The sequence below is a fragment of the Euprymna scolopes genome, chromosome 7 (assembly GCF_053919585.1).
Source record: "Euprymna scolopes isolate OS-2025 chromosome 7, ASM5391958v1, whole genome shotgun sequence".
NCBI classification, from domain to species: Eukaryota; Metazoa; Mollusca; class Cephalopoda; order Sepiida; family Sepiolidae; genus Euprymna; species Euprymna scolopes.
In genome coordinates, this window is record NC_136488.1 from 168,022,053 (window position 1) to 168,044,780 (window position 22,728).

The following is a 22,728-nucleotide window of genomic DNA, read 5'->3' on the forward strand; positions in this document are numbered from 1 at the left end:
CTTCTGTTGTAATATCTTTATGTTTTTAATATTGAATATTTTTATCTAGTCAGTACTGCAATATTTAAATCTGGTCCTGAACTGTAATCTAGGCTTCAGCCTCTGTCCTATCGACGAGATGTTGCATCTCTACCTGTTCTACAAATACTTTAATGGTGAATTCTCTGACGAACTACAAGCACTAGACGTGAATGCCCCCGACAAGCCCGACAATCTGCTAAATCCCACCCCTCCGCTGTAAAGATCCCTAGGTGTAGGAAGGCCTTTTACTCCAATAGTTTTCCCCCAGAACTGCTAGGCTTTGAAACCACCTTCCGGGATTATGCTTTTCAAACTGTACTTACATGCAGAAGTTCAAATGTAAAGTGAACAATCATCTTGCTACAAAGCTCTCTTCATAATACCCCGCAACTTATGTCCCCGATAGTAGCCTCCTACTTCAAAGTGGCACTTGCCTTGTTTGGGATGAAAATTGAATTTAAAAAATCAAATAAAGATATGTTTTTTTGAACTTGTATATAATTTTTTTCTTTTCATTTTATTTAATTTCGTGTTTCTACTTAGTTGCCAAAGGCTAATATGTGAGATTAGATTTGCAGAGATACAATTTAGATGCCTGTTCCTATTACCCTTAGAAACTATTCGAAGGTGTGGGATTTTGCTGCTTACCGATTTTGTCAAAGATTTTCGTCGAGAGGGCACTAGTGCTTGAGTTCGTCAATGCCCTTTCCATTGAAATACTTGAAAAACAGGAACAAGGAAGCCACGTTTCGGGGATGGGGCAGAAGTTGAAGTTTAGTTGATAGTGCAGGACATATTTGGTTAGCGTCTCTTTTTTTAGCCGTGCCTAGGAGCGAGAGACTAGTGGCAGATGCACCCGCCTAGATGTGGCAACAATACTCCATGCATGGGCGAAGAGTAGCCTTGTAGAGATACAGGATACTCTCTGGTGTAAGTATACTTTTAGCACTGTAGAGAAAGCTTACCTGCCTCAAAGCAGCCTTGGTAGTTGCTCCAATGTATATAGTTTGTGAATGTTAACCTCAGGAGCTCGAGAAAAGTACGTTCAGGCAGTGTATCATTGGCTATGGCACTCAGTGGTTGAAAAGATTTCTTGTAACTAGTAAAAGAAATACGCTTAGTCCTTTATGTAACTAACCAGTTATGACCCCCCCACTACAGATTGGAGGTCTTCCGCTTGAGTTTTGGCAATTTCCTTAGATATCTGTTTATTTCTTTTACGCTGTTGTCTGTTACAGAGCGTGGTGTCATCAGCAAATATACCCATCTCAAAGAGAACTTAATCATGGAGGTAATTTATAAATATCAGGAATAATAAAGCCCAATGATTGGCCACTGACGAACACCCTCATTTATATCATCTTGTCTTGATAAACGACAATCAAGTACAATATAGATTTTTCTCTAAATGTAGACCCAGCAATACCATAGGATTTGATTTTCATGAGAAGACCATCGTGCCAAACCCTATCAAATTAGATGTCTCTATGACTACTGACCTAGCTTCCTCATGCCTTATCTAGTGTGGCACTATATCTCAGTGCTACGGTTGTTAACACACTTTTCAGCATGGTAATGTGTCTGTAGGCAGAAAGAGACACCTCTTTTTCGTCCGAACGGCATGGGGTAAGCACGCATATTTCTGTCTCTCCGTAAACGAGATGGAGTACCCCCTCCACCTCAACACTAGTTAAGCATAGTTAGTTTGATAATTGTAGGATATGTAAGTGTAAATTATTTTTTGTAATATATAGTGTATACGTAATGTAAAATAAAATAGTTAATTATGTTTCTCATATATTACGATTGTGTCGTGTTGTGTATTTTCTTGTGTCTGCCATAAAAATGTCCCCATTAAATAACGTAGCGGTCTGAAGGACGGAGAAAGAACATTCCAACCAGAATGGCACCAGGGTGAAGAGGTCATCTTGAGAGAATGAAGAAGCCACACACCCACATCCAACATCTCAGGTATGCTTTTCTTCTTGATACACAGATCCTAATGACTGGCACATCTTCACATCTTCATGAAACCGTTTCTAAGACATTTAATGTAACACGTGAAGTCAGTCACATGCTAGTGACCGGCCGATCGTGTTATACCAGTGTTTTTGTGTTCATTAGGAAATTAGTTAGAATTTCTGCTGTAGAAAGGGTTTGCATAAATCTATACTGTCGTCCAGATAAAAGTTTATTGTCTGCGGAATAGTTCTTGTGATTGATTAACGACTCAAAGATTTTGGCGAAGAGAGCGAGGAGGCTAATGCGGCGATAATTGGGTGAGGCAGTACTTTCGCCCAAATTCTGGCAAACAGAAGCAATTTTCCAGCAATCGTGAAAGCAAGATTCGTTTGGACATTTGGTGAAGAGCTTGGAGAGAATCACAACAACCTCATCGGAACATTTATTATAGCAGAGATAAGTTCGACATGCATGCCGTCGAGGTGTTCAGATTTAGGATCGCATCACGAACAAGGCAAGATGATTTGCTAATCATTGACTGTGGTTACTATTCGTAAAGGAAAATCTGTGAGAAGGTAGCCTGCTGGACCTAAAGTGGAATTGGAGGCAAAACGTTTGGCAAGAAGATTTGCTTTTTCCTGAATCGCGATTTTATATAGGAAAGCTTCAAGGTTATTTGTCTTTCTCATTATCTACGTCCTTTTTGGTCGTTTCCCGACAACATTTATCCAAAACCAAAATTGCGACGATATACTAACAATCTGACCCTTCATTCCCTCAGTTTACTCTCATCTCGTGTCGTCAATTATAATTTAGTAAGATTTACTTATTCATTGTAGTAAAAGTTGAGCCTTCAACCATTATACGACTCCGACTAAATATCAGTGTTAACCAACGTCACGTCACTTGATCAAGAATGGCTTTAAGGAATCTTAAACATGATATTTTTTAGATGTTCAGCAACTTTTTCATATTTCCCTTTCTTTTCTAACAAGCGATAATTAGTATCATTTAATATTTTAACCCGATATTGGCTTCTAAAATGAGTGTAATCTTGGATTAAATAGAACTTCAGATCGAGATGCTTTTTGTCTGAAAACCGTTGTGCGCTGTGCATCGCAGGTTAAGGAGGATCCCTCCTAAGACTGCATCAATTTGTATTTTACCCCAATCTAGTGTTTATTTTGGGGGGTATTTTAATATTTTCTTACTCATCTCTGATATTGCTATAGTTTAGAGGCAGGTAAATAGGGATAATAAGGTTACTCAGTACAAAAGGTTCAACAACGAAACTAAAGGTGCAACAAAGGTTACCAAGTACGAAAAATAACACTTGGATAAGATTGGAATTTTTACTCGTCTGCAACAAAAAATAGTACGTTTAATAGTTTATATAAAACGAATAAAAATCCCGTATTTAAAAGATTCCAAAATATATATTTTTATTCAATATTTTGAGGATTGATATATATTTTAACTCCTTTTTATACGCTTATTGAAATTCTTAATTTTGTATTAAATAGCAATTCATTTGTGAACCGTGGATATTCGTTGGAAAGCAAATATTGAATCTGCAGATGCATTAAATGGGAAGAAATAGGATTTTGATAAAAACATAAAAAAGAACGCGCTTTTGGGATAGCTGCGTGTAAATAGTTTCAGGCGATAAGATCTTTTGGATATGCAGTATTTTACATGGATCGTTTGATGGACAAAAAAATATAAATAAACAAAAAAATTTCATAAGCAAATGCGTACTTTTATGTTCTTTTTGATGGAGAAAAAAATCTATCTGCAATAGTTTGTAGAAAATCCGCCCACAGCTTGATCATTTTCAAGATTCCGTCTATCGGTATATGTATGTATGTATGTATGTATGTATGTATGTATCTATCTATCTATCTATCTATCTATCTATCTATATTTCTATCTATCTATCTCAACGACTCAAAATAATTTTTCAAATCGTATTCTAAATAAAGAGCAAACACCAATGTACTATAGTTGTGGACAGCTGATAAAAAAGCAGGATTTTCATATCATAATCGGTTTTCATCCAGAAAAAAATAGCTGCTAAGAGTACTAAATTTGATAGGAAAGCGACCACGTATGGTTAATTTAAATTACATTTCAATCACATTGTCACATTATCAATAATCATGTGATTAAACCCATTGAAAATTTACCGATGTATTAAACACATTCTTTGTAGTGATGAGACCAAAATATGCTTTTAGTGATATCACATGCAGTGTTGGCAACTGAGATTAAAAAAAAAAAAAACCGCAAGATCAGGAGAAAGAAATCTCCAGAAAATCGCTAGATTTTTAACTTTTATCGTTTGAAATTTTCAGAAATCGCTAATTCACCCCCCTAAAAAACTCCATATTTTAACTTCCTACCATAAAAAATTATAAATATAGTATATTAAATATATACAATGTTCCGTGTTCTTTCACTATATGTTTCTGAAATTATATTGAAGCGGTTAGCTCCCCAGAAGGCTTGCATATTTTATCAGCTAGTTTTACCTGTTTTTTCAGAGAGGGTATTTTTTTTTGCAAGAAACAAATCATAAACTCAAACTTTTTAGAATAAAAGTTAAATTGAAATATACTGCAACATTACAATAATGGTGCAACATATTTTGAAATTAGAAAAATAAAAAAACAAAAAAACTTTGTTTTAGCATATTAAAAGTATTTAGGTTGGTAGATAATTGAATTCTACTGTATTGGTATACGTTTTTTTGTTTTTTTGCTGTTGTTCCTTGCTTTTTACAATTTTCGACTAAATACTTCTAAATTAAGCGGGGTTGCTTAGATCGTATTTGAACTAAACTTCGGAGGTTGGAATGCCCCCCACCTAAAATGTACTTGGAAAAATCGATTTGATAGCGAGATTTAAGAATGGTTAGCCGAAAAAAAGAAGAAAAACAAAACAAATAATCAATAAATAATTGTTACCAAAGGCAATAAATGCTACTTTTTTTAATTACATGAATGAGTTTATTTTATGTTTTAAAGTATTTTCAAGCGCTTTTCTTTATTTTTTAATCTAAAATTGCGGGTGGGTGGGTGCCAAATATCTCCAGATTTTCTAGAATTCCCCGCTAGATTGCAAACGAAATCTCCAAGGAAAACCGCTAAATTGGAAACACTGGTCACGTGACGGGAATCGATAATAAATAATTGTCCCTAAATAAAAATGTCCTATCGGTACAAAGAAAACCATCTATTTATTATAGAAAAAGTAAGTATAATTTTATAATTAAAAAGAAATATATTAAACACACATGGGTATAGTAAACATATTATACCAAAACATGGAAGCCATCCGTCCAGTGGTTCTTTAGACTAGTAATTGAGAACGAACCAAGAGTTACATACATATATATATATATATATATATATATATATATATATATATATATATATATATATATATATATACATATATATATGTGTGTATGTGTGTGTTTATTTATTTTTAATATTGGAATCGTACCATCACACACACACACGCACATATATATATATTTATATATATATATATATATATATTTGCAAATATAATATCGTATTTTATGATATATATATGTGTATGTGTGTGTGTGTGTGTGAAAAGACGACATTATTTTTGCGCCAACCCAATATATATATGTATATATATATATCATAATATATATAAATATATTTATATATATATATCTATATATATAATTAAATATTAATTAGTGTTTTATACTTACGCAATAATCAGTATAGGGTAACAATTCCTTCAGGTCATAAGATTCAAACCGAGCCACGGACCCACCTTTTGCTCTATTTATTGAGCTTCTACATCATGGTCACCAACTAATTGCCACATGAATGACTGAAACAATTACACGCTGAATGAAGAAGAATACAATGACAATCGAGTGTGAAAATAGCATAGACGCTAGTTGACTGCCTTAGTTATATATATCCCCGTCTTTTAGTATTGTTAAAGGGGCTTGATAATTATAATAAAATTATGTTTTTTATTAATACATACACAAGTGTTTGATACTTACGCTATCATCAGTGTAGCGTAACAATTTCTTCCAGTCCTGAGATTCGATTGGTTGGTTGTTGGTTGTTTTTGTTTTACGGCATATCAACCCTTTTCGGGTTATTTAATGCCGAAGCTAAAGATTTTGAAGAATTTTTTTTAAATAGAATATATTTGTTGTTTTAAAGTCGGTTTCTATTTAAACCATAGTTGGGACCCTAACAGGTACTACCACTCCGGGTCAGAGTGGACCTGGGAGCAAATGCAATTAAAGAGTGGCTCCACACTCCCCAAAGCCCGCAAACTGGGGCCTATAGTTTAAGGTCATATCCAGGACCCCTGAGATTCGAACCATATATATATATATATATATATATATATATATATATATGTATTTATTTATTTTTTAGTGTTTTATATATATATATATATATATATATATATATATATATATATATATATATATATATATTCTTTCTTAATTTAAAAATAATTCTGAATTATATTCCTGTCTGGATCAAATTGACCTGAAATTACCTATTTGTCATAAAAGAAGATATAGAATGACGATTCTCTCTCTACCCCATTCCCCCTTTCTTTCTCGCCTCTTTCCTCAACTATGCCCGTTTGCCTTTCTCCCCTATCTTTTCAACTTTTTAATACCTTTTATTTCTGCACTGTTTTTATCTCTTTTCTTTTTTCATTTTTCACTTTCTCTTACTATAACATTTTCTAATCTCATTTAGAATATCCGTTTTATGATCCGTTATTTGAATAATAAAAAAAGTTTCCCTATGATCTAATGCCTTTCTAGATTTTACCCTGGACATTTACATTTTTGTTTCCGTATAGATTACAAATTAATTTATCCGAACCCATTTCAGAAGTCTCCTGTCCTGGATTTTGCCATCATTTTCATTGGTCTCTTATCTTTTCCTTATTCTCCTTTTCCCCGTTTCCTGATTCCTCAATCTTGTAGAATCCCTACAAACTGTGCCTGACTGTTAAATCTTTTCTTGATGCAAATATAATACATATATATATATATATATATATATATATATATATATATATATATATATATATATATACATATTTATATATATATACGAGCAAATAGTTAATAAAACATATTAGAAAACACTTTGAAATGAGTTAAAAACATATTTAATCTGAAAAAGAAACACTAGATAAGTTGATAGTCCTTAATCCGCGTATTTTCGAAGAGATACTTTCCTTCTCATCAGAGGGTAAGAATTAGCAAAATGCGTGATCAGATTTTGCATGCAAAAGTATTTGATGAAACAACAAGTAAGTCAAAGATCTTACTTGAAAACAAAAGAAGTGAAGCAGAAGGAATATGGTGAAGAAAACTGTGATTACACATGAATGGATAGTCTGGTGGAAGATAAATAATCCAGTGACGGTAAAATCCAAATATATAACTTCAAGAAAGTTAATTGAATTTCCATTGGCACGAGTAAAATCCCAAAATCCCGTAATTGGAAGAAGATGGTCCATAATAATCCAAAGGCAGAAATCTATGGAAAATTTACAAAAATTTGTACAAGGAAATAAGGAAAAAATTCCAATAATATTAATAAAAGAAAAATAAGATATGCTTTTAATTCTACTGCCGAGATATAAATATAAATAAGAAAGATCAAGGAAGAAAAAGAGGAAAAACATGGTGATAGAGTTAAATATAAATAGAGAAACAAATGTCAAAATGACCCAGACAAGAAATGTTACAGGCGCGAAAAAATATATAGGGCAAAATAATATATGTCAACTAAAATGTACAGGTCATCACTTTAAGAAAAGGTCAGCAAGAGTTGTTAGGAGACCCTAAATGGATAATAAATAAATAAATCAATAAATAAATAATAAATAAACAATAAGTAAATAAATAAAAAATAAAATATAAAATAAAAAAAATAAAAATTATTTAAGGGGAAAAAGCAAGAAAGAAAGTAAGTGAAAGCATATAGTAAAATATAAGTAAATATACGAAAGATTTATATATTAGATAGATAGAGAAGTTTAAAGAATAAAGCAGAAAATGCAGATAAAAAACCGGCCATGCAAAGAAGGGATAAAGAATTAAAATAAAGGATTATTAAATTATAAAGTATTAAGAAGTAAGTAGAAAAACGATAATGATAATGATTTTTTTTATATCTATATAAAATGTAAAAGTAATGACTATGTAATTTCAAAATTGCCATAATTAAATTTGGACTTATGTTTACAGAAAGAGATCAGTTCATTTTTAGAATTTATTATATTGTTACTTTGAGGGGAAGTAATCATAGTTATAGCTTCGGTTGTACAGAGGCGATATGACTTAGAGCCTGGAGTATAAGACTTAACTTTTTTATGATATTCCATTTGATTGAGAAGGGAGTATTGTTAGAGTTAAGTTTTTTAATTAAAGTGGTTAGAGAAGTTCCTTGGTTATTATTAGAATTATGGTTGTTAACAGAAGAAATGTGGTGTGATATTCTTTTCTTAATTAATGTTGAAGTAGCGCCGATATATGTATGTATTTTATTAAAAGCTCGAGGTCTGGTATTAATATTAATTTGCTGATTTGTATTAGTTAAATAGTTTGAATTTTGTTCATAGTGTTCAACAAATGGTGGGACAATGTCTGTATGAGGACTATTTTAGAGAAATATTATTACTCTCATTATTATTATTATTATTATTATTATTATTATTATTATTATTATTATTATTATTATTATTACCAGCTGTATGATTGTAGATGGAAGGGCTGCTCGAGTGGTGTATTGGATTAGTAACTATATCAGATGGAGGATGGGAAGAAGAATAAACTGAAGACGAAATATTAGTGTCTGTTATGGGACGATTGCGTGGGAGCTCAGTAATAGTGCAAGAATATATAACATCTTTATGGATGCAATCATTATTAAGTAGGCAAAGATGTTTGTTATTACAATTACAGTTAGTTTTGAATTTAATTGGGTAAGGGATTTTTTGGGCTGATTTATTTTTATTTTTTTGTTATTAGATGTTTAGAGTCTTTGTGCTAAATTAGGCATTGTTGAATAAGAAATCTGGATTGAATTTTTATTGAAAATAGAACTATACCTGTATGGGTATTTGAAACAGTTTTGTACAATGTTGAAGAATTCCTTAGACTGGTTCATTGTTATTGATAGCGGCAGATCTTGTTATTTGAACAGGTTTCTTACGAGTCATATTGTGGGTGATTACAGATTTAAGGCGGCCTGCAGGAGGAGCATAATTGTTGTATTTAATCTTTTCCTTGTGTCCTGAGTTCCATAAGACATTATTGAAGAAAGTAGCATTTTGATTAAAAGTTTTTTATCAGCAGAAAGAGCAGAAAGTTTTCTAGAGACGGACGTTACTATAGATTTTATAATTGAGTTGGGGTAGTTAGAAGATTTATGGACGTATAAAAGCGTAAGATTAGGTTTATGATAGGGGCTATGAGTTTCGGTGTCAAGATTAAGTGTAACATCTAGAAAATTTGAAGTTTTTTTGTTTTGTTCGATAATTATAGAAAGGCCAAAATTATTGAAGACGTTATGTACTTTTTTAATTGTTTTGTTGTACTCTCTTGGCCTGGCTGTTGTAGTAAAAAGGGCATCGTCTCTATAAAGACCCCCTTGGATATGTTTAAAGTGGTATTTAAGTTCTTTCAATAAGAAGAGTCCCACTAAATCGGTAACTTCTGAAGAGTCAGAAGAACCATCAAGATGTCAAAATTATCAGAGGTATCCTTTCTAGTCCAAAGTTTATTGTTAAATTGTATAAGGGACTTTCTCGCTAGGAGAATTAATTTTATTTCTAAATTAGTTAAGTCAGAATTTCTTTTAGCAAAGATACGAGCCTTATTTAAAAGGATCGGAGAAATTGATTGATAAAATTTTGGATGTCAAATGTTATGAAGTTAAGGAGGTGTTTATTTTTAAGGGAGACAAACCAATTAATTACGGAATCTGAATTCAGCCAAAGAGGGAAATTTACTTTTTCTTTAATAGAAGGGATGAATCTATCTAAGATATTTTTGCTTACAGTTCCTAAGTCAGAGTTAGATGGGTAGATCAATCTGATGGAGGGGTTGTCATAGAAATTAGGTTTATGGTCTTGGAGGGTGAATCTAGGAGTACCCGGATAAATTATTTCAGTGAAGTTATGGATATTCATAGAAGTCAGTAAAAGTTTAGCTTCAGAATTAATATATATATATATATATATATATATATATATATATATATATATATATATATATATATATATATATATATATATATATATATATATTAAAATGTTTGGAGGTAAAAAATTTATAAATAGATTTAAATAATATGTACGGAAATTTCTCGAGAGCTCTTTCTATATATTTATATTCCGAGGTAATGATGACGGATATCTTGGGTAAATATTAGGATGGAAACCAAAAAGTGTAACATTTATTTTATTCACAGCATGGTGTAAAATTTCCCTGGGTAAATATTCGCAGAATTAATAAAATAAATTGAACATTTTAAGATTAACTCAGAATCTATTTCAAATGCTCATATATATATATACATATATATATATATATATACATATATATATACAGAGAGAGAGAGAGAGAGAGTGTGTGAGAGAGATTTAATTATTCTATATATTTCTACATCAGTATATATACATATATATATAAAGAAATATTTAATTATGCTATATATCTACATCAATACGTATATATATATATATATACGCACACACGCACACACACACACGCGGACACACACGAACGTATATATATATATATATATATATATATATATAATCTCATTCATCCAGAGGAAGTCTCGAAATAAAGACGAAACGTTGATGAACACATATTACGGTTTGTTCCTTTTTATTTTCTCTCTCTCTCTATATATATATATATACATATATATATAAATATATATATATATATATATATATATATATAAGGTAATTAACTTAATGCCCATTTAGAATGAATAAATATGTATGGGAGAAAGATAGGAAACACGTAAGTGGCAGAGGAAAGGGAAAAGCAGAATCTAAATTAATCGAATATAAAATTATTAAGATCAATTTATTTTGCTAACTAAATTATCATGCATTTCGATCTAGGATGAAACGATTAATTTCCGCATAGCAATTAATATACTTTATTGATATACTTTAATATCTAATATATATATATATATATATATATATATATATATATATATATATATATATATATATATACTTGCAGTTCAGTCCAGCTTTGTTCAGGCCCATGTACTGTTAATACATTTATCTGCATATATATATATATATATATATATATATATATATATATATAAATAAAGAGAGAGAGAGAGAGAGAGAGAGACTAGACTACCCGTGACCCGTAGGTTCAGTATGTTATATTAGTTATTGAATTCATGTATGAGCGTGACGCTTGTAACGTAAAGAAAATAGTTTGTTGTGACATAACAGAAACATTTCTATGAAAGTATATTAAAATGAAAAAAGAATATATATAGATTTCTATGAGTCGTAATGTTTATTATAATTGATTATTTTTGAAAAAAAATTATAGTTACTGAATGGTTGGCCATACTTCTTGGTAAATATGCACTAAACAGATACCATAATACTTATTATAGTTAAATTCAAATTTTGATATATCTGCTTTTTTTTACATCATTCATTTCTGTATTACATGTAAGTTACTTTAAACCCCACTCTTCCAATGTTAAATAATAATTTCGAAATAATATTGTAAATATTTCAGCGTCCCAATTGTTCTTTTTGGTTTTCTTCGCGTTTAATTTATCCAAATAAACAATTGTTAATACTGTCTGCTTTTTTTTACATCGTTCATTTCTGTATTACGTTGAAGTTATTTTAAACCCCACTCTTCCCATGTTTAATAATAATTTCAAAATAATAACGTTAATATTTCAGTGCGCAGGTCATGCTCACATGCGCCACCGGATGTCGTAAACGGGAAAGTGTGTTACGTACATTGTTGTAAGGTCATTTGAGTTTTATAACTATATATATTTTAGTTTTTATAAGTTTTATAATTATATATATATTTTAATTATAAGGTGAAGCTCGAAGATTTCAATCCCGATAGATAAAGAAAAAATAAACAAAGAAATAAAATAAAATAAAAAATAAATAAAAGCATTACCCCCCCCGCCTCCAACATAAACACACACCGTCCACCATATCCTTATGTAGCTAGAATGAAAGTCTGCCAGGTTCCCACTTTCGATATGACCCTAAAATGGGCAGGTCGCTGTTTCCAGACTCTTCAGCTAAGGTTAAAATATGTTTCCAACTTTTGAACCTAATTTATACTAATTACCACTAACTATTATAGCTTTGACTTAAAAACTCGTAACTAAATTTTACCTATCTTGTCTCGCTTTTTTGTTCTGTTCTGAAATCTTTGTAGAATATGCTGTTAACCAATATCGTCTTGTTACATGTAAAACGGAAAGAAACAAAAAAACACCTATGTAAACGAGAAATTAAAATCTTGAATAATTAACTAAACTCAAATGTAAATTAATGTTAAGCCGACTTCACAAATTGATAAGTAAATTATTGTATTTTTATTATTAGGTGAAGCTCGAATAATTCACACTCGAGATATATAATGCCAAATACATCCACCAATTAATATGGGAGGGGAGGTTATCTTCAAAAGGATCCTGAATTGATAATTGAGCACCGGACTTTTACTAAGTAGATATTAATACGCCTTTTGTACCCATTCTCCCCATACTTTAAATGGAGACTGGATAATACAGTGGATGTGTAATCGGCAGCTCCAATAACTCTCGCTTCTCCTTTTTTGTCCCTCAGTCCTCATGCTAATGAGTGATTTTTCTGACAAAGGGTGAAGAACAGCTGCTTTAAAGTCGGTAGTACTTGGTGAACAGTAGTCTGAGATGTCGGAAGTTTTTCTGTCTCTATGTCTATCCTTGTGGCCATGTAACTAGTAAGGGTTGTGGAGGTAAACGTTTCATCTGGGCTGACGTTATCCGCCTGATAGTCAGGGACCCGAACCTTGGATTACCCACTAAGGAGGCTGTCCTATCAGTAGCCGCAAGGTACTGGGACTACCGTATTGCCATTTGGTGAATAAACTCTGCACTATGCTGTAGTCTCTGGTGGGACCTCTCGATACTATACGAGCGGGTAATTGTTACGGCTTTACCTTTTCATGTGCTACAAAAAAGATTCCTGTCTTTTTCTCTCTTACTTTCCCTCTCTGTACTGCTCTAACCAAGTATGCTGACTTGTTCCCCAAATCCCAACATCTCAATATGAAACATCTCCAGAAAAAAAACTCGAGTAAACCTATAACCCCATCTTCCAACGTAGTCCCCTACTACCAGGTCTCCTTCTCCAACATCATGGGTCAACGTTCCAACCTTCCAGAGGTTGAAACCCAATTGCAGGAGACGACAGCGGACATATTCTTTCAAAGCGAGACTGGAATATGGCCAGCCACTTCCCTAGATGAGTTCATAATTAACGTATACTCTAACATAACATCTAAATCTGACCCCCAAGATCGTCATGGGCATGGAATATGTGCCTACATTAAAGATGCCTTCCCATGTGGCAGGGATATCTCTAAAAAAGATCCTAATTCACCTTATATGTGCTTCCGGGTTGAACTTGGTTACAACACAGCATTTATATTTGCACTCTATCGGCCCAATAACAGTGGAGTTGCTATCTTTAAGAGCATATCTGAGAAAATAGACCATATCCTGTCTGCACATCCCTCAGCTAACATCCACATCTGTGGTGACTTCAACGTCCATAACGTGGAATGGCCCACTCAAATAAGACGGAAGATGAGGGGAGGTTCTGTCATGAATTTGCCATTGCTTATGACCTCAGTCAGATTGGTTGCGAACCCACCCGTGTGCGCGATACACCCGGTCAATATGCAAGCCTCCTAGACCTTTTTTTCTCAACTTCCACTGAGCTATGTTTATGTTCCGTTCTTGCTTCTCTATGATCCTCCGACCACACTGTCGTATCAGTTAAGATAAAGGTGAAATGCAATAGTCCCCAGACGTACCCCTCCACCGTACTGTATACCGATACTCCATGGCTGACTGGGACAGCTTCCGTACATTTATATCTGATCTACATCTGCAGTCCATTTAAAATAAGGATGTGTCCTCTATAGTATCAGACCTGACCGTTGTTAATTGTAATTCACACCATCTAAACAATTCCAACAAAAACCTACTAGCCAGCCATGGTTCTCCAAAGAATGTGCTGCTGCCATCGCGCACAGAAATCACTTTTTCCATAGCTACCAACGTAATAGATGCACTGAGAATAAAGCTGCTTTCAGGACTGCCAGCACCCACTGTTAAAGAGTAATAAAAATGCAAGAGAGCTATATGCCCAGTCTGTTAAATCAAAAGTAGCTGATTAGCGGCTTGGTTCCGACCAGTTTTGGCAAATAACAAATAGGATCCTTAACAGAAGTGTGCGTTCTATCCCAACCATTATCAATGGACCAGTGGTCATCTCGTCAGCATCAGACAAGGCCAAAATATTTGCAAAGAACTAAATACGTCTCCTGTGTGTCATGAGTAAGTTGTTTGATTTCATATTAAATACAGAATTAGTCAACCACATCAGCAGAAATAACCTTCTTAGTGACACGCAATATGGTTTCCGTTCTGCAAGATCTACCGCAGATGTTCTAACGGTTATATCACATAGGATTAGTGAATCTCTTGACAACAGGAATCATCTCCAGAAAAAAAACTCGAGTAAACCTAGAACCCCATCTTCCAACATAGTCCCCTACTACCAGGTCTCCTCCAACATCAGGGGTCTACGTTCTAACCTTCCAGAGGTTTAAACCCAATTACAGACGACACCGGACATATTATTTCTAAGCCACTAGATGAGTTTATAATTAACGGATACTCTAACTTAACATCTAAATCTGACCCCCAAGATCCCCATGGGCATGGAATATGTGCCTACATTAAAGATGGCTTCCCGTGTGGCAGGAATATCTCTAGAGATGATCCTAATTTACCCTATATGTGCTTCCGGGTTGCACTTGCTTACACCACTGCATTTATATTTGCACTCTATCGGCCCAATAACAGCGAAGTTACTATCTTTAAGAGTATATCTGAGAAAATAGACCACATCCTGTCTGCACATCCATCGTTTGTTAATTAATAGAGAACTCCAAAGTACGTAAAAAGCAACATATTCAGGTGTCTTTCTACTCACCACTACAACTGTGATGTCATTCCCAGAAGTTGACATTGAATATTTAGAAAAATATTGTTGATCACCTACAGAAAGTGATAAACGGTCTGGGCTTATTATTTCATTACAAACAGACCAATCAATTAACTCACATTGCTTTGTTATTTTTTTTAATTCTTGGGTATGTTACTAATTTTGACAATCATGTTTTCATAATTTTAGCCCACATTATCGCCCTCCTCTTACGAAAAATAATAAAATTGATGTATTGTCTGGGTTGATTATTTCATTACAAACACACCAAGCAAATAACTCATATTTCATGATTTTTCATAATTCTTGGATATATTACTAAGTTCGACAATCACTATTCATAATTTCAATCGACATTATCGCACCTCCCCTTACGAAAATAATTACTTTAATATATAGTCTGAACCGATTAATTCATTAAAAACGCACCAATCAATCAACTTACATTTTTCATAATTCTTGATTATCTTACTAATTTAGACAATCATTTTTTGTAATTTTAACCCGTATTATCCTTCTTACGAAAATAATAACTTTTATATATTATCTGGGTGTTTATTTAATTGCAAAAACACCAATCGATTTATTCTTCATAAATCTTGGATATGTTATTAATTTCAACAATCAATTTTTATTTGTCTAATCCACGTTATCGCCTACCCCTTACTGAAATAATAACTTCGATATATCGTATGGACCGATTATTTCATTACAAACAGACCAATCAATTAACTCACAGTCCATCATTTTTCATAATTCTGTGATATGTTACTAATCTCGACAATTATATTTTATAACTTTAATCCAAAGTATTGTTCCTCCCTTATGAAAATAATAACTTTGATGTATTGTGTGACGTTATCGCCTAAAACTTACTAAAATAATACGATATATTGTCTGGGCCGATTATTTCATTACAAACAAACCAATCAATTAACTCATATTTCATCATTCTTCATAATTCTTGGACGTTACTAATTTCGACAATCATTTTTCGTAATTTTAACCAACATTCTAGCCATCCCTTACGAAAAGCACAACTTTGATATATTGTCTAGGCCGATTATTTCATTACAAACAACAATTAACTCATATTTAACCATTTTTCATAATTCCTGGATATTTTGCTAATTTCAGTAATTATTTTTTATAATTGTAACATACATTATCGCTTTACACTTAACGAAAAAATAACTTTGACATATTGTCTGGCCGGATTATTTTATTATAAACGCATCAATCAATAAATTAACATTTTATGATTTTTCATAATTTCTGGATATGTTACTAATTTCGACAATAATTTTTTATAATCTTAACCTAAATTATCACCCCCTCCCTTATAAAAAAATAATAACTTTGGTATATTACATGAGTTACTGATTTCATTAAACACACATCAATCGATTTAATCACATTTCATCATTTATCATTCTTAGATATTTCGACAAACATTTTTTCATAATAGTAACCCACATCATCGTAACCCTCCTTACGAAAATAATTAATTTGATGTATTGTCTGGGTCGATTATTTCATTAAAAAATAACAATCAATTAATTCACATTTCATCATTTTTCATGATTCTTTGATATGTTACTTATTTCGACAATCACTATTTATAATTGTAACCAACATAATGTCCCCATCCTTGCGAAAATAATAACTCTGATATTTTGTCTGAGTTTATTATTTCATTACAAACACACCAATCGATTAATTCACATTTCATCATTTTTCATAATTCTTGGATATGTTACTAATTTCGACAATCGTTTGTTTTATAATTTTAACCCACATTTAGCCCTTCCCCCTTACGAAAATAATGACTTTGATATATTTTCTGTGCCGATTATTTCATTAAAAAAAAAACACCACTCAATTAACTCACATTTCATAATTTTTTTATAATTCTTGAATATGTTACTAATGTAGACAATCATTTTTCATAATTTTAATCCACATTATCGCCTCCCCCCTTGCGAAAATAATGACTATATAATAATGTATGTTAAAAATATACATGAAACCAAGTAATGTTTAAATCGTAAACTGTTTCAACCATTTCCGGCACTGACTTCTTATCCCCCACCACACTGTTATAAATATACATTAAATAAATTAATGTCTAAAACGCAAAATGTGCAGCCATTTCCGGGACTAACTCTGTAAAACCCACCCCACTGTTAAAAATATGAATGAAATATAGTAATGTCTAACTCGTAAACGGTATCGGCCATTTCCTGGACTGATTTCATATCCCCCACCTCACTGTTTTAAAAACATACATGAAATAATGTAATGTCTAAATCGTAGCCTGTTTCAGCTTTTAATATTAGATAAAGTCATTTTGAGATCTTAAACTGCTTCAGCCGTTTCCGGGCCTGGCTCCGTATTCCCACTTCTTTTAAAAATATATAGGAAATAAAGAATTTTGGGGATCATTAACTACTGCTTCATCCAACCAGGACTTCCTCTCCCCACCTCTTAAAATGTATGCCATGTCGGTTATTTTATTTTTATTTTTTTATTTTTGGAGGAGGTAATGCCCGATAGAAAACTATATTACGCTTACTTGGCCTTTTGGCTAAGACAAAAGTGTAGTATCTGATCTAACGCAGCATTTCAACGAAATCATTTACTGCCCCCCTCTCCATAAACAGAAAAATTGGTGGTAATGCTTGGGAGAATGAACAGGCAGTAATACACCACACCTCAACCTCACCTATAAAAAGAAGTACAGATTACTTTTTAAAGCAACATAATCGTGCTTGCCCCCCCACCCCATCATCAACACATTACGTCACTTCCGGAAAATGACTCAGCAGTTTTTCGAAATACATGATTTCATTATAAATTATTTGTATTTTTAAATATGCGTACAATACTGTAGAAGCACCTTATTTAAAATTCATGCTAAGCACCTTATTTAAAATTCATGCTACTCAAATAATAAATATTTAAAATGAAGTTAGTGATTAGGAAACACTTGCTTTACAATAAACTAATCAAGAAATCTGATTGAGAAACAGATCTTAATATTAACTTATATAGATAGAGATAATATATTTCAGTTTCTTATTTAATAAATTGTTGGGTGAAAGTACAGAATAGTTTGAATTATACGTTCCCCTCCTCATATTAAGAATGGCTTCTAAATAATAACGTTATTATTTCAGCACTGTCCGTATTCCGTGTGTCATCCCCCTCCTCCGTCTTAAAATAATGCATGGCATAAAGTATATACAAGATCGTAAAAACGATTTATATGTTTGTTTTCATATAGTATGTTAGTCCAGCGTTGCCCGGGTGTTTGGATGTGTGTGTTGAGCAAAAAAAAAAAGTGTCAGTAGGAAGGCAGGCTCGAACCCGTACCCTGAAAGAGGAAAAGAACGGGGGAAAAACGTGCCGTATTTGCTGCTACGGCCACCGCAAAAGCGGAAGTAACGTAGGTTTTAAGTAAGGCTAGAATAGCGAAAGGAGAGGACGACTTTCGAAAATATCGACGAAAAGTTCCCAGTTGAAGGTGGAGATATTAATTTTTTTTAGCTAATTTTTTGATATTTGTCGTCTGAAAGGTCGAACTTTAAAACGATACTAATCTTGTAAAAATCCGTCGCCTCTGTCGAAAGTTTTAAGCAGACATGCAAACATACATACATAGATTTATATATTTGTAACTAAAAATTTTCGACCCAAACCGATTAAAAAGCTTGCCCTATCTCTGAATACCTTTTATGTAAAATTTCAAATGTTTAGACCAGAGATTTTCTGAGTAATTTGGTAGAGACAGTGGGGGTCAATTTTTTTATTTGACCCCTATTATGACCCCTTAAGATTTATTATTTTGGGATCAAATCAAGTTATTAAGTTCGATCCATGTCCAAGGAACCTAATCTAAATTTTCAATAGTTTAGACCCAAAATTGGCGGAGAATTTGGTAGAGTTCCCAAATCTCAGTACCCTATATATTAAATTTCGAGTCTGTAGATTTAAATTGACAGAGTTATTGCATAGGGAAATGTACACAGACACACACACAGACACACAGGCTCACAGACAGACACACAGACACGTTCACTTTTATAGATATATAGATTTACAATTTCGAACGGCGAATAAAATTACGTAGTGTTTCATTTTTTTTCTTTTAATACAAAAACAAAAAATGAATTGGTGTCATTAGCTTGAATTGAAATAAAAAAAAGAACCGAACGTTCCAGCGTGAGTCAAAAACGGAAGTACGCGCGAGCGCATACAAAACTAAAAACATGTCGGCTAATGTTTAATGAACATTTTACATGTAAATTTGCCGACGTCTGGATACGATATACATGCATGTAAGCAAATATATTATTCATATTATTGGTGAATGAATATTATTTCCTGAGAATTTCAGTGCTAAATGACCAGTAGTTTAATAATTTACCTGTTAGATGATTACAGGCACACATAAGCTACTGTTGTATTTATATATATATTAATTAAGTGTATATAGCATTTCAGCCCGGCGCTGCACGGGTGTTTGTGGTTGTACGTTGAGCAAAAATAAATAAATAAAATAAATAGAATAAGCGGTCAATTTGTTTAACTTTGATCCCCTTAACATTGATTGTTTTTGGCTCACATCAAGTTATTGTAAGATCCATATCAAAGGAGCCAATATCTAAAATTTCAAGTGTTTTGACTAAAATTTTTAGGAGGAATTTGGTAGAGTTCTCAAAGGTCAAATCGTTGAACTTTGACCCCCTATAAAAGCCAAATTTCTGGCCGAAAACGGATTACAAAGATTTTCCCAAATCTCAGTAATCTATATATCAAATTTGGAGTCTGTAGACTGACAATTGACAGCGTTATTGCGTAGGAAAATGTACACAGACCTACAGACGCAGACACACACAGACACGTTCACTTATATATATATATATATATATATATATATATATATAGAGAGAGAGAGAGATTAATTCACTAATACGTTCAATATAAACTTCTAGTATTAAAACTATTTTAATCGATAGTGATAAGTCATTAAGTGATAATTCACACACTCACACACACACACATATATATATATATATGTATATATATATATATATATATATATATATATATATATACTGGTTGAATAAAACAATACAAACATCCGAAAATTTTTAATCTATAAAGTAGGGACGAAAGCCGGTCAGATCCTCAGTCAATGCAGCGATCCTGGATTAGGGTGTCTGGGAATGACGTAAAAAAAAAGAGTAGAAGGCTTTCTTATATCTGTGGATCTCTACTGTGTAGGGGTGGGATTTTGCTGCTTGTCAGTTTTGTCGGGTGCATGTCTGTGCAAGTTAAAATGATGGTTTGTTTTTTTCACAACCCTTGCTGGATTTTTTTTCCTAACATCTTAATTGCGTTTGGAATTTTGCATCGATTCAAATTCAAACAACAACAACAACATCAACAACAGCAACAACTATAGTAGCAGCAGCAGCAGCAAATAGGAAACAAAGAAAACATTTGTGCTGTTTTTATGCATCGACTACAGTTTAAAATCACACAAACACCAGGAGCGGCAGTAGCAAGGAAACAGCAACACCAAGCAAGGGAAAGTGGAAGAAAAGTTTGCTTTAATTACATTTACCCGGCTGTTGTGTATCATGACGAATCCTCCAGCTATGGGCAAATAGCACCACTGCCTTGCGGATGCCTTGAGAAAGGCAAAGGCTAAGGGAGTAAACCTCGACAAAATATCCGGTCTGGAGTCCCGAGAGGTGGATGGTGAACCCCTTCAACATCTTTCCGGCAGCTCCTACAGCCACGCTGGCACCGACTGTATTGGCTTGCCTTTTTGTTGGAGTCACATACAACGCCATAAGGGGAACCCTGTAAAACGAATGTTATCTTATTACCCATCCAGGCCTGCACCTCGAGAGATCTTTGCTGTACTAATATGGAAATAACACAGGGAGTCAGCTGTTATCTTTTTTAGGCTTAACACCAATTGACATAGAACTGGGTGCAGGGGTTTGCTGCTGACAACCAGCCTTGCGGATGACAATTTGGAGTGTTAGAACCATATGTTCTGGTCTCTCCAACGACCTTCAACAAATTGACGACGCTACAAAAAACAGCAATAATCGACCGTGCGATAGCCAAACAGAACATTGACATTGCTGCTGTTCACGAGACACGTTTAGTCAACAGTGGCAGTATCAATAAGAAGTTCTACACATTCTTCTGGCAGGGCCTCGAATCAAATGAGCCGCGGATTCACAGAGTTGGTTTTGAAGAGCGCAACTCTTATTTGCCGTCAGTGGAACCTCCTTCCCAAGAAATTGAGCGCAGCCTGTCACTGCGCCTCGTCACCTCCTCAGATCCAACACACATCTTCAACATGTATGCCCCTACGCTCTGCTCGCCTATCGACGTCAAAAATGTTTCCTATGAGGAGCTTGATGATAAGATTAGACTAATCCCAAAAAATGAGAATGTGTTGCTGCTCGGAGAAATCAACGGCCGCGTAGGTGAAGACCGCAACACTTGGCAACACTGCATTGGACACTTTGGCGTTGGCAAGCTCAATGAACATGGCCAAGGTCATGTATGAATGGAATGGAGAAAGTCTTTGGTCCCAGAATTTTCAAGGTTACACCCACCAAGTCTACTTCTGGAGAAATCATCAAAGATCGCATTAAGCAAATGGAAAGATGGGCTGAGCACTACAAAGAGCTATACTCAAGGGGAAACGTCATAGTGACAATTGACTCACTCCTGTGGAAAGGTTCTAGGCGATGATGGAGTTCTACCAGAAATTTTGAAAGCAGTAAGGAGTAACTCACCCCCGAGTTACCCATATGAGCTCCTGTTACAGTGTTGGAAAAAGGCAGGATACCCAAAGATATGTGGGATACAAATATCCTAACGCTCTACAAGAACAAGGGCGACCGTAGTGAGTGTAACAACTATGGCGGTATTTCCCTCCTCGGCTTTGTGGCAAAGCAATAGCACGGGTGTTCTTCAACCGCCTTTAACTGCTAGCTGACCGTTTTTACCTAGAGTCACAATGTGGGGTTGAGGCTGAACGATCAACGATTTACATGATGTTCTCAATAATGCAGATACAAGAAAAGTGCCGTTAACAGAGAAATTCATTACATCTCGCCTTCATTGATCTGACCAAGGCATCTGATTTAAGTAGATCGAGTCTTTTAACCGTCCTTCTCTTGATTGACTCCTTAAGGTTATAATATAATTCCACGTGGCATGATGAGCACCGTCCAGTACAATGGATCTTCCTCGGACCTCGTCACAATCAAGAGCGGCGTGAAGCAGCGATGAGTCTTGGCGCCTACACTCTTTGGCATATACTTCTCTTTGCTCATGCGCTTTGTATTTCCGAGT

At 33.6% G+C, this 22,728-nt stretch overlaps 1 protein-coding gene across 1 annotated transcript in view; it reads left to right on the plus strand.

The window, feature by feature from the left end:
- Positions 1 to 21,934, plus strand: part of LOC145280376 (uncharacterized) — an 84,200-nt gene extending 62,266 nt beyond the window's left edge. Inside the window, exon 2 of the mRNA XM_080132146.1 lies at positions 21,572 to 21,934. Coding sequence (XP_079988272.1) covers positions 21,572 to 21,934 — 363 coding nt within the window. The remainder of the gene's footprint in view (positions 1 to 21,571) is intronic.
- The last annotated feature ends 794 nt before the right edge of the window (positions 21,935 to 22,728 follow it).